Source organism: Montipora capricornis, chromosome 11, assembly GCF_036669925.1.
Source record: "Montipora capricornis isolate CH-2021 chromosome 11, ASM3666992v2, whole genome shotgun sequence".
Lineage (NCBI taxonomy): Eukaryota > Metazoa > Cnidaria > Anthozoa > Scleractinia > Acroporidae > Montipora > Montipora capricornis.
Window position 1 is genome coordinate 3653287 of NC_090893.1, and position 15172 is coordinate 3668458.

At 39.8% G+C, this 15172-nt stretch overlaps 2 protein-coding genes across 8 annotated transcripts in view; both read left to right on the top strand.

Moving 5' to 3' along the window:
• LOC138024696 (uncharacterized) overlaps nt 1-5521 on the top strand; it is a 94987-nt gene extending 89466 nt beyond the window's left edge. For all 7 annotated transcript variants that reach the window (XR_011127052.1, XR_011127054.1, XR_011127055.1 and 4 more), the window contains one exon: nt 3634-5521. The gene's annotated coding sequence lies outside the window, so the exon portion shown is untranslated. The remainder of the gene's footprint in view (nt 1-3633) is intronic.
• A 2936-nt stretch (nt 5522-8457) lies between these two features.
• The window catches only part of LOC138024692 (DNA repair and recombination protein RAD54-like), a 31636-nt gene continuing 24921 nt past the window's right edge, over nt 8458-15172 (top strand). The window contains exons 1-8 of the mRNA XM_068871912.1: nt 8458-8541; nt 8676-8759; nt 10508-10615; nt 11730-11790; nt 12899-13034; nt 13544-13563; nt 14038-14087; nt 14300-14377. Coding sequence (XP_068728013.1) covers nt 8539-8541; nt 8676-8759; nt 10508-10615; nt 11730-11790; nt 12899-13034; nt 13544-13563; nt 14038-14087; nt 14300-14377 — 540 coding nt within the window. The 5' untranslated portion in view covers nt 8458-8538. The remainder of the gene's footprint in view (nt 8542-8675; nt 8760-10507; nt 10616-11729; nt 11791-12898; nt 13035-13543; nt 13564-14037; nt 14088-14299; nt 14378-15172) is intronic.

Sequence of the window (15172 nt, forward strand, 5' to 3'; positions counted from 1 at the left end):
CTATGCAGATGTTTCCTTGTTTATTGATTTAAGGAAACACTGTGCGTCAATTTTATAAGGTCTTCGCAAAGCACCATATGCAGCACTTACTTCTATGCAAAGGATTACTCTTATTAATTACGCAGGTGTATCGCACATTTTTGACGCTTTGATCCATTAGGGTTATTAAAAAAACAAGTAATAAATGTTTACAAAATGAGAGAAAGTGTGAAAATTGAAACTAACACAACTACAACCGATGATTCAACGCACATCATCGATGTCATATCCAACCATTGTTTCTCTTTGAATGGTTCAGTTCTTTCAGATTATTAAAAAGTGGGGTGCCTGTGAACGATCTTCTTCCACAATAAGAACGAAGTGTTTTTACATTAGCATTGTCGCCGCACGAAAAGCAGGAAATGGGAGAATGTTTGTATCAGGTACGCAACAATTAAGTAATAAAAGAGTTCATTTTTTTCGCTTTCCTTTCCGGCGACCTTCTGTCATCTAATTAAATGATTTTTTTTTCACTTTAATCTCGGTGGATTGTTGGCTTAAATGGCGCATTAAGAAAGGAACAAAATAAGCGAATTGAAAAACTGTTCTTCATTGGTTCAGCGAGCGGAAAAGAGCTCAGGGGCTCTTAACCGAAGAGCCAGAATTGAACCGGATGTAAATTAATATTATGAATCCCACTTCATATGGCGATTTTGAACCTTTATAAATCGATCGGTAATGAAGCACCAGGGCAAACAACCGAAAAACAACCACAGAAGTCAGCAACAAATCAGACGAATGCTTAATATCTGGTCAAGAACAATTTCTTGAATATTTGACAATGCGCTCGCTGAAGGACTTCAGTCCAAGCGCATCCATCATGACAGTGGTGGTAGTGCTGTCAGTAATATTTATGTTGTTTGGCTGCGTGGGAAACGGATGGGTTTATTATCGTCTGAAAAGGCGAAACGTTCCTCACTTTTTATTCGCCAGTCTGCTGGTTAATGGAATGATCTCGACCCTCTTAAAATGGCCGTCTCGCCTGGTGATGTACATCTCTCAGTATACGGACAATTTAGCATATACAGAATACGCTTGCACTGTTTTCGTTCCGAGTACTTGGGCTTGTGGTGTTATCAATGCCGTGACCCTTTCTTTGATGGCAATTGATCGCCAAGATTGCGTTCTCCGGCCATTCAGGCGACGCCTAACCATACATAACATTAGATCTGTTATCACTCTGTTGTGGATTGGAGCTCTCGGGCCTAGTTTGGTCATTCTTTTGACATATTTGTTTGGGAAAACTGATTGCACTGAGTTTGGTGCTACCAGATACGTTGCCCTTGTCTTGGGTGCCCTCAATCTATCTTCCTTTATTGTTATCGTCACAACTGCCGTTCGAACGATAAAGTCTTTACGTTCTTCTCCCTTGCCCCAAGTAGCCTCTCTACACAGAAGACAGGCAAATCAATATATTTGGTTGACCTACAAAATTTCTGGTATATCCTTGTGCTGTTGGTTACCAGCATTCGTAACCAGTAGTTTGGTCAGAACTGGAGCCTTTAGCCATCAGGTTTTAATCGACGCGATTCTTATAACAACTACAGTGACAGAATTTCCCTATGTGGTGAACCCTATAGTATTTTACAAATATCTTCTCAGCACGAAAGTGAACAGCATCCAACAACAATTGAGAGCGACACAAGGCCGTCAGCCAGTACAGCCGGTAAGTTTATTCGGCGAAAATTATTCTGTTAATCTTGAACTGGATTTCGGATGGCTGTTTGCAGAATGTTCCTAAAAGAATTCACCATGAAAATGTATTTGGTAAGTAGGACGCGCCGTCAGATTTAGAAGAATTGGTTTGCCAGATCTGGTTGGTGTAACATTGTGAAATGCTGATTTCCACGTTTAGGCTATCCCCTTTTTTTTCTCCGGCGGCCGTTTCGCGTCGTCCGACCGACCCAAATTTTGGGCATTTCCCAAAAAAAAAAAAAAAAACAATTTAAGACGTTTTTAAGCCATTTTATGTCGCATAGGAGTTTCGGTGGTTGATCCTTTTCCCCACGCTGTCTTAATTCACTGTTAATTTTGAAACAACATCCACCAACTTTTCCGCCATATTGATTTTAGGTTCACGTCTTGTTTTCCTGGCTCCACAGCTATGATGCTGGGGTACCAGGCCTCCGATTCCGAGAATGCTTATAATATTTGTTTTTAAAAGCTTTTTTTTTTTCAATCCGACCGACCGACCCAATATCAGGAAGCGCATTCGACGGTAAACGAAAAAAAAAACAGTGGATGGCCTTATATAACCAAGGGCCTTCAAATAGATTTTCAAACACGCCTTATGTTAAATTTCGTTCTGATCTGGCTACAGCAAAACATGATGTACCTGAATGAAAATGGTATGAGCCAGTATCAAAAATACCATAATACTCTTTGTTTCTCCCTCCAAAATTTTGCATATTCGTTGTTTTTATTTCCTCTCGATGGGACTTACAGTGGTCCCAAGAGAAACTGAAAACAATGCTTATGCAAAATTTTGAAGGGACAAACAAAGAGTGTTATGGTATTTTTCATACTGGCTAATAGCCCTTTTCACGGTTAGTTTTTCTAATTTGCATTACAATGTGATCTAACGTGGGTGCGAGGCAATTTCGGGTTAAAACTACGAAATAGCCCGAAATTGCCTCACATACATGCTAGATTATATTGTAATGCAAATTAGAAAAACTAACCGTGAAAAGGGCTATTGTTGGCTTTCACCCAAATGATCAAAAGCCATGTTTTTCAACGAAAACAAAAGAAAACGTTTGCATAATAATAGAGATTAATTCCCGGAGGATTTGGTCGGGTCACCAACCTGACGGCCGTAACGTCATGTGAAAACCAACTGTGGACCGAAGCTTTTTTGAGATTCTCAGGTCATCGCAGTTAAAGTTACTTGGGCCCTATCGAAAGGAAAGCCTGCAAAATTCAGGCTTCAACGCCAAGATCTCTGCGATACCTATCAATGCAGTGCTCTATCTATAGGAAAGATATCTGTTTACAACTTTGCTTTTGTTATTCAAACTTGCCAACCACAGGAACAAAAGAACCTTTGTTTTGTCAGGCAATGAGGCTCTGGTTGGCACATTAATGACAACAGGTGACGTCAACGATATCTTCCCTATAGGCGTCTTCGGAAAATACCATAATACTCTTTGCTTGTCCCCCCAAATTTTGCATACGCATTGCTTCCAGTTTCTCTTGCAACTTACAGTGGTCCCAAGAAAAAAGAAAAACAATGCTTATGCGAAATTTGGGGGACCAGCAAAGAGTATTATGGTATTTTCCGAAGTGGCCTGTTGAGTTATCAAACCAGCTAGGAGCTGGTCATTTTGGAGTTCGTAGTTAACGCGAAGACGATGTAAACATGAAAGAGATATATATAGCAAACTAGAGAGACAAACCTTTTTTAGATTCCGCAACCGTGATGATCCGCTAAACATCCTTAAATAAGATGGCACGGAGAAATAATTCTCGCACTTATTATACAGAGAAAAGATCCTCGCACTTTTGCGAGGATCGTCTATACATCTACATCGACATCTACATTTTCCAGCACTCCGCAAAGTCCCTTTTTGACTTATGGCTGTTTCTGCTTACTAGGTGGCCTCATACACCACAAGCCTTTTGAGAGGGATCACTGCCAAGCCGGCCACTATTGCTGGAGAGAACACGACAGCCACAACATCGGGGACTTTATCCCTTAAGGCCGGGACACACTAGGCGATAAGTCGCTGCGACACGTCGCGGGTTCAAGTCGCCGCAACAAATCGCCTTGTGTGACACGGTTAATTTCATGAAAATCATTGTCGCTGCGGCAGAATTTTGTCGCCGCGATCAGTCGCACGAATTCAAACCAGTTTGAATTCGTGCGACTTATCGCAGCGACAAAATTAGCGAAAGCAGCGTTGTCGCATCGTGTGCACACTTCCGGCAACAAGTCGCTGCGACAAAATATAAATGAACCAATGAGAAAGCGTCATATGGTCAGCCATATTGAATTAGAAAACTAGTTCACATCCCCCCTCATACGAGATCACTGCGTGTGCACCGAACAGGCGTCGTGTCGCAGCGACTTGTTTTGCAAGTAGTACACATGGAGCAACTTGTCGCAGAGACCTGTCGCTGCGAATTGTTGCCTAGTGTGTCCCGGCCTTTACACTTCTCGAATAGTGTGTGGGTTGTTTAACATCCCACAGCGAACTTATGAACATAGAAGATATCAGTTGTGAGACGGGGCCTAAGGTTTATAGTCCTTATCCGAGAAAACTTGAAAGTCTAACCATTTGCAAATGAAATTACAAAGGCAACACTTTGTCCTCACTTGTTTTAAGGCCCTGAGTGTTGATCCGGTCGGGGTTCGAACCCGCGACCTCCCGCACTTCAAAGAAAATATAGATACATTTCTTTCACCGAGTCCTTTCACGGGAACACATGAGCCCAACAAATTAAATTGACCTGCTCTCAACTGCGTAGCTTCATAGCTAGTACTTGGGAGCTTAAGATCTTCGACGACGACGTCGACGAAAACGCCACAAAACAATGATATCATTGGTTAAAAGAGCATAAATAATCGTGCTGCACGTGCGGCACGGATTTTAGCTCATATTTTTGCGGTTCTCTGCGTGACGACGACGTGAAATCACTAAATTTTAGGTTTTTGACGTCAACGTTAGCATGCAACAGAGATCTTTCATTCTCTATTTTCAGTCTGACACCGCTCGTACCAATTTATTTTTAGGATACTTCGCCCGCATTGTACGACGTGAACGAGATGGAATAATCGCGAAAGACTTTTACTAGAGCAGAGTTCTATTTTGAGGTGACGTTTTCGTCGACGTCGCCGTCGTAGATCTTAAGCTCCCTATTAAAGTTGGTACAGCATTGCACCGGCATCGCAAAGGTCCTGGGTTCGAATCCCGCGTTGGAGCCAGCTGAATCATTTCAGGGGCCTGTTTCTCGAAAGTCCCGAAAACTTTTCGGGCCCGAAAAGCCATTTGTGAAACTGCCAACCACTTGTTTTGGAAAACCGTTCTTTTGACATGTTTTCAAGATAACAAAAATCCAAATGACAGTGAAGTTTGACGACTTAAATCATCTGCGTTCTTGAGATACAAAGGGAATTGTGGCACCCGAAATAGGCCCGAAAAGTTTCGGGACTTTTGAGAAACAGGCCACAGGTGTCTATAAGACACATTAGCTTAAATTGTCCAGATAAGTGAGAGTATCATTTCTCTGTATTAAAAGAAAAGAACCTAGCTAAACAGGAGATCTTGAAGCTCAGTAGGCAGAGCAACCTACCTTTGTTTGGGAGGTCGTAGATTTGAGTTCGCATATCGTATTCTTTGAGATTTTTGTTTTGTTATAATTTACCATGTAGAGGATGAGCTGATTAAGTGATTATTTAAAACGCTGTAGAAACGGACTATTCATCAGCAGAATGAGTATGCTAAGGAGGTTTAAAAAAAGCAATACCGACGCCATACTTTGACTCAACCGGTGTACTGTGTGTGCAACAGAGTATAAAAGGTTTTTATATTAAGAATTATGGCAATTGCAGCTCCCAAAATTTCTACTGAAATTCCCAAGTAATTTTTCTTCGAATACCTCATCAGTTAATTAATAACACATTTCTTTTCTTTCTTCTTCTTTGCCATTAAAAGCTTGTCAATAGCGTTAACCGTTTCGTAGCGCGCTTTGTGGTGTTGGGCGGCCTTAAAGCGTTAAGACTTATTTGTGAACGCTGCGCTTCCTGCGTTGTCACTGTGTGCCATCTTGAAGGTATCTCTTTTTGGTTGATGTGGTTAGTGTGGTTTTCCGAAGGTACATCACGGGTGCGCCCTCGCATGTGCTCGTAAACTCGTAGATTTCATGTCATGCCCCACCTCCGCTCACTTCTATAGCTTCGGGTTACGTACTTAATAACAAGTAGGTTCCCAATGAACTCTCTCTTTAGTTTGACAGATGCTCAAATTGGGGCTTGGTTTGGGGACCGAATGGCGTGCTGCGCTCGTGACTGGATTGCGCGTACTAGCCTACGTGGCAGGAGTTCGAAGGGAAAAGGAGAATAGGCGCGAGGGAATTGTACACGCGAGGACGAGAACGGCGGGCAAGTTAGAATGTACGGAAACACCTACAAGGTTGCTATCATTTTTCGCGTTTCTGTCCGTTAAAATCGTGATTTGAAAATATGTCTGTGTCAGTCGTCGACTTAAGGCCCTGCTCTCAATGCATGCAATAAACATCAAGCTATTTAAATATCGAGCTCTCGCTCTCACGTTAACATTCTCAAAACTTGGCAGCGGGAGATGAGAAATATTGTTGAAGAGCCGAGGTTCACCGGTGGCTCAGTTGGTTGGTCAGCATCGGGCTGTCACGCGGGAGGTCGCGGGTTATACCTTGTATATTATACACTTAATGTATGGTCCCGAGGGAAACAGTTTATTTTGTTTTCCCGAGAGTCCTCATGTTTCCCGTAACGAAGTCGAGGGAAACATCCGGAGCGGGCAACAACTGCGGAATTGTAAAAATCGACATAAGTCTAAAAGTCCTAAAAATCAAAAAAGTCAAAAAGCTTAAAATAAGCTTGCCGAAAAAGATAGGTCTCAATTAAGCTTAGATTTTAAAAATAGGGACAGATGCGCTGCTTTTAATCTCAAATGGAAGGCAACTCCAGAGGTACGTCGCGCACACTGAGAAAGCCCTCAAGCCAATCGATTTGAGCTTGTGCGTTGAATTGGCTGCTCTAGCAGAAGTTGGTCAGCAGACCTAAGAGCTCTTCTAGGATCATAAGGACTGATGAGCTCAGTCAGGAGCCCATCAGTAGGAGCTTGCCTCCCCCAAGCTTAAAATAAGCTTGCCGAAAAAGATAGGTCTCAATTAATCTAAGATTTTAAAAATAGGGACAGATGCGCTGCTTTTAATCTCAAATGGAAGGCAACTCCAGAGGTACGTCGCGCACACTGAGAAATCCCTCAAGCCAATCGATTTGAGCTTGTGCGTTGAATTGACTGCTCTAGCAGAAGTTGGTCAGCAGACCTAAGAGCTCTTCTAGGATCATAAGGACTGATGAGCTCAGTCAGGAGCCCATCAGTAGGAGCTTGCCTCCCCCATACAAGCCCTATGAGTCAACCTTTGCCCGTATATTTCTATTTTTAGAACGCCACGAGTTGTTCGGCACTGCACGCGCTGTTTAAAATAGCGAAGACAAAAATATCAAAAACAATGTACGCAAATTGTGCGAATTGATGTAAATTAATGTAAATGTCAGTCTCCTGCTGAAGGGTTGGTTCTAAAAATAGAAAGATACGGGCAAAGTTTTGACTCTAGGATATAGTGCACATGGAGGCTCCAACTCATGGGCTCCTGGCCCAGTCAGTTACGTTGGAGTCACACCATGGAGTGCCTTAAAGGTGTACAATAAGATCTTAAAAACAATACGCTGACGGACGGGGAGCCAGTGTAGCTTACTAAGTAGTGGTGTGCCATGATCAAACTTTCGCTTGCAAGTGATAACTTTGGCCGCCGCGTTCATGACATATTGTAGTCTTTGAATAAGATATTAGGGAGTTTAAGAAACCACGACGGCTATGGAGACGAAAACGTCACTCCAAAATATAACTTTGAGCTGTTTTAAGTATTTCATGATTATTCCATCTTGTTTATATTATCTAATGTGAGTGAAGTGTCCTAAAACTGGATTGGTACAGACGGATTTGAAGTAAAGAGTGAGACTGAAAGATTCACGGTAGTTTGTTCACGTTGTCGTCAAAACCTTAAATTTGGTCATTTCACGAAGTAGTTTTGACGAGTACGGAAGAGAAATGTTTAAAAATGCGTGCCGCACGTGCAGCACGAGCATTTTGATTCTTTTAACCAATAATATTACTGCTTTTTGGCGTTGTCGTTGCCGTAGCCGTCGTCGTTTCTTAAACTCCCTATTCATAGAGACGCGCATTACGTACCGGTAATCTAAGCGAGAAGTTACTAATGCATGCACTAGAGTTTTGGTAGAGTCAATGCTGAGGCATGGGCGTATGCGACTAATGTTCCTGATGTGAAAAAAAGTAGTCCTGCATAGTTCAATAACGTGTTCCTCGAAACTCATGGTATCGTCGAAGATGTAGATGGTCACGGTATCTTCGTAACTGTAGATGTAGGACGGGCAGTGAATCAACTATTTGAAGGAAACGAAATGCTGGCGGTTTGGATTTGCTTATCAATTCGCTTTTTTCCTGCCGTCCTCCTTGCGCTCTCTTCTCTTTCTCTCTTCTCGTTTTCCTTTTAAACAACTGCCAAACAGGTTAAACATCAGTTATCATTCAGTGTCCTATGCACGATGCACGCGATTCACACCCTCTATTCCTGCCCAACTCCTTCCCATCTTTCTTTCCCGTAGTTACCCTGGGTACGAGTAATGCTGATGTATGCGGGAAAACATGGCGCCTATTTCGAATATGAGCTTGTTGTGCAGAACTAAGAATAAGAGGTTTTTATATCTTTAGAACCATGGTAAGTTCCCAAAAGTTCAAATGAAATTCCTAAGTTCGAAATACTGCCTTCTCGTCAAATATCTGGCCAGTTTACAATAAAAATAAGAAGATTTATAAACGAACCGGTGCTTATGTATCTTCAATAAATTGCAGAGGCGGTCCCTTGCTCCAAGCCAAGTTCTGAAAAGAAAACATTGCTTTGGAGAGGAGAATGAAATCCAGAGCAGACGAAAGCAGGTGATAAAGTATTAAAGCTGTTATGAAAGCTGTAATTATAGCTGTGTGTAACAGTAATTAAGTAAAGGCTGAACTTTAATACACTGTACATAAATATAAAAGTTGGCTTATAGGTGGTTGGCAACCAATCTCTAGAGGCACAGATAACAATGCTGCTATGTACAATTGCTTGTTGGCGAACAAAAGGAGCTAATGAGAGATCTTATGAACTCGTCAACCAACATGGGGGCGATGGCGTAACGTGAAAACCACATATACTTAAATTTTATGGGCCGACTTTTATTTTTAACATCCACGGTGATCGCATGAGCTACCCCTTATGTAGATTTTAACTTTGACTGGGGTGATTTGAAAACAGACATTAGACAGAAAACCTGGAACGTTTGGCATGAATCCTCCCGGTTTCTTGAATAATCATACGAGGTCTATTTAATGCAGACAGCCTGTCTCACAGGTCTGTTTTTCGTCCATAACGTCTCATCAAAACTCTGTTTTGCACCTGCACTAGAAATTTCTCAATTATTTGTTTTGTTTTCTTGAAATTGTGTATTTGAAATTATTTATAGAGAATATTCAAAGAAGACAATTAATTAATTTTTTGCAAGATTCCTGACAGTCATGAAGATTACATGTAAAATTTCACAGCCATACATGTAGTTGTCTCCAACTTGAAAAGACAGGTGAATAACAGGCATGAAAACTTGGATAATACATGTAAAGGCTGGGTAACTCACTAGCTTTTTTGAGCAACCTAGTATTTTTCAAGGTAGCATTTGTGTCTAAGGATCTACCTCTCGCATGATCTACGTTGGAATGATCATGTAAATGAAATTACCACTAACAGCAAACAAGACTTTGAACTTTCTACAATGCAATCTCCACACTTGCTCGGCCAAATCCAACGAAGGAGCATACAAAGCCCTACATGTGTAGTATTAAAGACCGATTGTTGAATTGTTATATATAGTGCCACTGTCTGGGACCTTTTATACAAATGTACGTAGCTAAGAACATACAACAGGTCAAAATGGTCCAATGCAGAGCAGCTCACTGGGTACTATGTTCCTACGACAGATTAGACAGTGTCATGCACTGATGTTACTATATCTTCTCTCAAATAGAGATCTCTGGAGCTCAGGCGATCCAATGCACGTCTCTGTACGTTGTACAAACAGAGTAATGGGTTCGCCACTTACGAATGCGACATGTTTCAGAAAGAATGTACATGTAAGAGCAGAATGGACACCAGGGTCTCGTCTCTCAGTCATGTGATTATTATAAGAGTTCTTTTTACCCTAGGACAATAGACCAATTTTGATATATTAAAATTCAGTCCTAAACAAAAGACATCATCTCGAGGCTCTGGGGAATAAATAGAAGGATTTGCATGAGTTTACTCCCCAGAGCCTCGAGATGAGGCCTTTTGTTTTGGACTGAATTTTAATATATCGAAAGTGGTCTATTGTGCAGTGGAATAATCTCCCACCAGAAATTAAAGCATCTACCTGTACTTCGCTATGTTCCTTTAGGCAATCCCTGTGTAATCTTACATACTGATTTAATTTGGAAATGGTTATGTTAATTTATTGTTTTATTTATTGTTGTAGTTTTTTTAAGCAATTTTTTTAAGTAGTACATAGTAATACTATGTTGAGAGTGAAGTCTTAATTGCTAAATAAATAAGTAAACACATTGGTATTAAATAAATACAATTCAGATTTATTCCTCCTGTTGCTGTTTTGTTGCAGAAGTTAAGGAATGTGTCCCGAGATGAAAACCCCTCAAATGTAGTTAGACCGGTTCTTGTTCCGCTTTCAACTGAAGCTCATAACTCTTCAACAAGCTTTTCATTGCACGTAAGTAAAAACAACTTCCAGTCTCTAAGAAAATAATATAACCCTACAGTGTACTGTATATGGTTCCTGATAATTACATTTTCCTCTCACCTTCCCCCCCCCCCCCCCCCCCTCCCAACATCCCTCCTTATATAATGTTTCCTACCCAACCTTTAGTGGTTAGGGTTTTATTAAGCCTGTCTCGTTTGAAGCAAAAAAGAAGTTGTAAGAGAGTGATTCTTCACTGAATTATCTTCATTTTTCAATCAGTACAATGTACTAAACAAAATGCATATTTTTTTTCGAATATGCAATCTTTTAGGAAATCCCAAAGTACATGTACTGAGTGTAAAGTTATGGCCAGGCCATCCCACCTGGTAGTAGTTAATAGTGTTCTTTTGAAACACTGTGGATACTTCCACATTCCATGAATGTTTGAAGTGTTGTGAGATAGGACTACATTGTGCATGAAGTGTATTTTATTTTTAAAAATTAGAAGGAAAAATTACTGTGGTACGGTACAACTTTCAGGGCTTTCAATAAACTTTTGAGTAGTTTTCTACTCACAGGAGGCTGTGGCATGCTCCCCCAGAAAATTTTGAAATCTAGAAGCTTGGAAAAACGATTTCCAGCTTTCTGGCATCAAAATCAGCTAAGGTAATGACAAATGTATTTTATGAACAAAAGGGACACCTCACTTCACTTCATTTCATTCAAAGGCTATGCAAACATGCGTAAGATGAGAACATGCACGTTTTATACACAAATCCTCAGGGCGGTTGTTGGCAAATTTGAACATCTTTTGTACTGTAGAGTGGTTTATAGGCTGTAAACATTTTGAGAGGTTTATTTTTGAAGTAGTTGAAGACCAAGTAGCTGGTGACTTGACGACTCAGAGCCACCGGAGCTCCGACAGCAGCCGGCTTATATTGAAAGCCCTGAACTTTTCAGGCCAAAAATATCCAGTGACTTTTGTCACACTATTTTGAAGTAATTTACCATGTTCAATCAATCATTTATTTAAACATGTTTCATCAAGGAGCTTAAAACACTCATTCTAAACACATATATGTTTTTTTTATAGTAAGTTACCAATTGTTTCTAATAACATTAAACTTTTGCATTTTATCATCAGGAAGCACTGATTCGCAAAATTCTTGCCAAGCCTTTCAAAGTTCCCATCCCAAACTATCAAGGTACAAAATTATTAGCCCTTTGACTTCATTTGAAGGTACAATGTGTACACTGCAAATTATCTACATGTATTAATTAATTTAGTTTTTTTCAAAACTAGATCTTTGGATATTGTAATTCTAGAGTTTTGATTGGCCGGCATCTAGACCGGTAATGTTTTGCGGTGAAAAGATGCAAACTAAAATGCAAAAATATTGAGTATTTTCTTCTACCAATAATTATTTATTTATGGAAGTGCCAAACAGCATGATGACAAAAGAGAGGATGAAAAGCAAACTTTGACAGAATTAATTTCAGCTCATCGCCACTCATCGCCGTTCGCAAGCAAAATGTCAGTTAGTACAAACCAGTTACATTAAACGAATTAAATTGTTCTTGTTGGCCATATAATAAACATCTTATTAACCGAGCTAGGTCGGTCTGTATGGGAGAATCTTGACCTCGGTCGCTGGTGCAGACCTCACTGCGTTCGGTCTGTACTGGCGACCTCGGTCAAGATTCTCCCATACAGACCTCCCGCTCGGTTAATAAGCACTAAGTAACTGTGCACATCAGTGTTTTTGTTTTCAGAAAATGAAGTAGGGAAGATTTATCATTCCATAATTTGTGGGCGCTTATAACAAAACAATGTATTATTCCACTTGCGTTTGTTGGATATGAGATGATCATAGCCAACTTGGTGCTACACGCCCTGTTAAGCTACATGTATCTGTCATCTCATATCCAATGTGCAATTGGTGTAATAACAAATTGTTAATTATCATATGGCTAGACTAAAGTGCTTATTGCCGATAAAACAAGCCCACTGATAGGCTAATCGCTAAGGCATTTCCGTGTTGACATGCACTCACTTTTCCTCAGCCCACAGCACTTTTATTCATTGCATTAAGCCATTCACACCTCAAACGCCCTCGGACACCGCCCCATGGACGAGTGAAATTGTCTGGCGTTAGACAGGCTCAGAGTAAAATCATTTTATCAAGTTTCACTCTCAGGCGTCCATGGGTTAAATTACGGTACAATAATTAAAGGGGACATACTGTAGTTTTTGAGTTGACCTAAATGTCATTCAATCTTATCTACATGTGCACTGCACCTTGTTGTCATCAGGGTCAACTCATTCCAGGGGTCTTGGGATCAAAAGGAAAGGACTCCGCAGAGCTCTTCATGACCCTTATGAAGAAGATGCTTTGGTACTTTACTCTCCTCCTGAACTCTCTGCTCATGAAAAGCTCACTGTTGATTTGTAAGTGAAAAAGTACCCAATAGACTTGACCATTTTTTCAGATCCAGGAGCCTATAGTTACATGTCGACTGATGCCCAGACCGTTGGTCCAGGTCACTCATGTCACACCATCTAAGCGAAAGAATGCATGACACAAGTGACCTGAACCATCTAAGGATTAGGCTAGGAGTCTAGTGTGAAATGTGGGTACCAAGCAAGAACATGGCATGCCACCAGTAAAACTTGATTCATAATAAAATTGTAAAAGACGTGATACTCTGCATGACTTGTCTTCACCCATGTACTTGTCCAGATTTTTCTTTTTTTTTCTTCCACCATCTGCACCATTTATTGGTCAATTCAAGCGAAGACCTGCACTATAAAAAGTCAATACAAGTTTGCACTTGACATGCATCCATCCTTTCCATTATTTATCTTTAATCAACAAATTATATTAAAGTAACATGCAAATAAGTTAAGCTTATACATATATATTTTTTTTCATCTTTCTTTTTTTGTGTAATCTTTAGGGAAAGCCAAGAAATTCATGGTAAGGTGAAGTGAACATTGTCTGAAAGTGCCATTTAAGAATGATTAATTCTTATTCCAGACCATTTTATGTTGAAGTCATATTAGGAAAGCACACTACAATGTATGTATTTAGTTCACTGAGCAAATAACCTTGTAAAGAAAACAACAAAAAATGGCTCGTGGGGGAAGGGTGGAAATACATATCGTTGGTATTTTGCTTTTTGCTTAGTATTAAAAATCGGCCATGATTTTGCAAAAAGTAATAATTATCATTCAATAAACCTAAATGTTCAAATGTCTATTACATGTACTGAAAAAAGTTTTTACCTAGAAGATATAATTATGTAAAGGGAATGTAATATTATCATAATATAAATTTTTTTTCTTACAGATATATTAATCCTACTTGCTTTTATACTGGTAACAATAATTATTGTTAGTACATTTTGTTTTGCTGAAATTAAAATTTGACGAAATTTTTCCTTTTCAACAGTTGTTGTTGATCCAGTGCTAAGTAAGATTCTGCGTCCTCACCAGAGAGAGGTACATTGTGTGTATAATATACATGTACAGCATTTTTCTCCTTTCAAAATCAGTGAAAGTCAATCATATACAGTTTATACTGTACATACAGTTGCAAGTAATTCTATGATACCAAATAAGTGTTAAATGACTGACATCCTTATTGTAAATTCTTAATACTAAGAATAATAATTGTAATAATTATAATTATTTTTACTATAATATAATTGTAGGGTGTTAAGTTTTTATACGACTGTGTGACTGGTGAAAGGATCAAAGACAGCTTTGGATGCATCATGGCAGATGAAATGGTACAGTGAAGAAAATCACACCATATATCATTACTTATCAATTTATTATACGACCAGTTGGTACATGTACTTTAATTTTTTTAATATGTTGTGAAGTTCACTTCACTTCAGTTCACCTTCAGTTTCCATCCAGCACCTGGCAAATACAGCCTGTTTTTGTGGTCTCGTTCTCTCATAAGCTATTTGCAACCAGGTTGACCATATGCTGGCAGAAGTAGACAACGACACTAGGAATTGTATCCTCTATTCTTTGTGAATGGTGCACTGAGGGTTCTTTTAGTTTTAACAGTACTGTTGTAAGGATTATGAGACAGCTACTAGGGCCTACAGTTTGTAGTCGTTGTCCAAGAAGATATGAAAGTCAAACTACTTGCAGATGTTTGAATTACAAAATGAAGCATAATTATATTATGTATTAAAGGACATCAAGTGAGGCCTTACGCTAGTGTGTATATGATGGATGAAGAACCTTCGCTGATCAGTTCCTGATGCTGTAGATAAGTGAAGGTTCTTCATCCATCATTACTGCACAGTGGCGTTTGGCCTCACTTGATGTCCCTTACATATATGTACATAATTAGGCTACTTAGGACAACACTCGTTTACAGAAGTGAAGCACTTATTAATAATCTCCTCAGTCATTTTACATGACTCTTAGTGTTGGTGACTGACCAGAGGGCGAACCTGTGACCTCCCGCACAGAGGGCTGATTCTCAACCAACTGGGCCATGAAGTGATCTTGTATAATTATGTGAAATGTTAATGTCTTTATTCATCTCAACATAAAAATCTCTT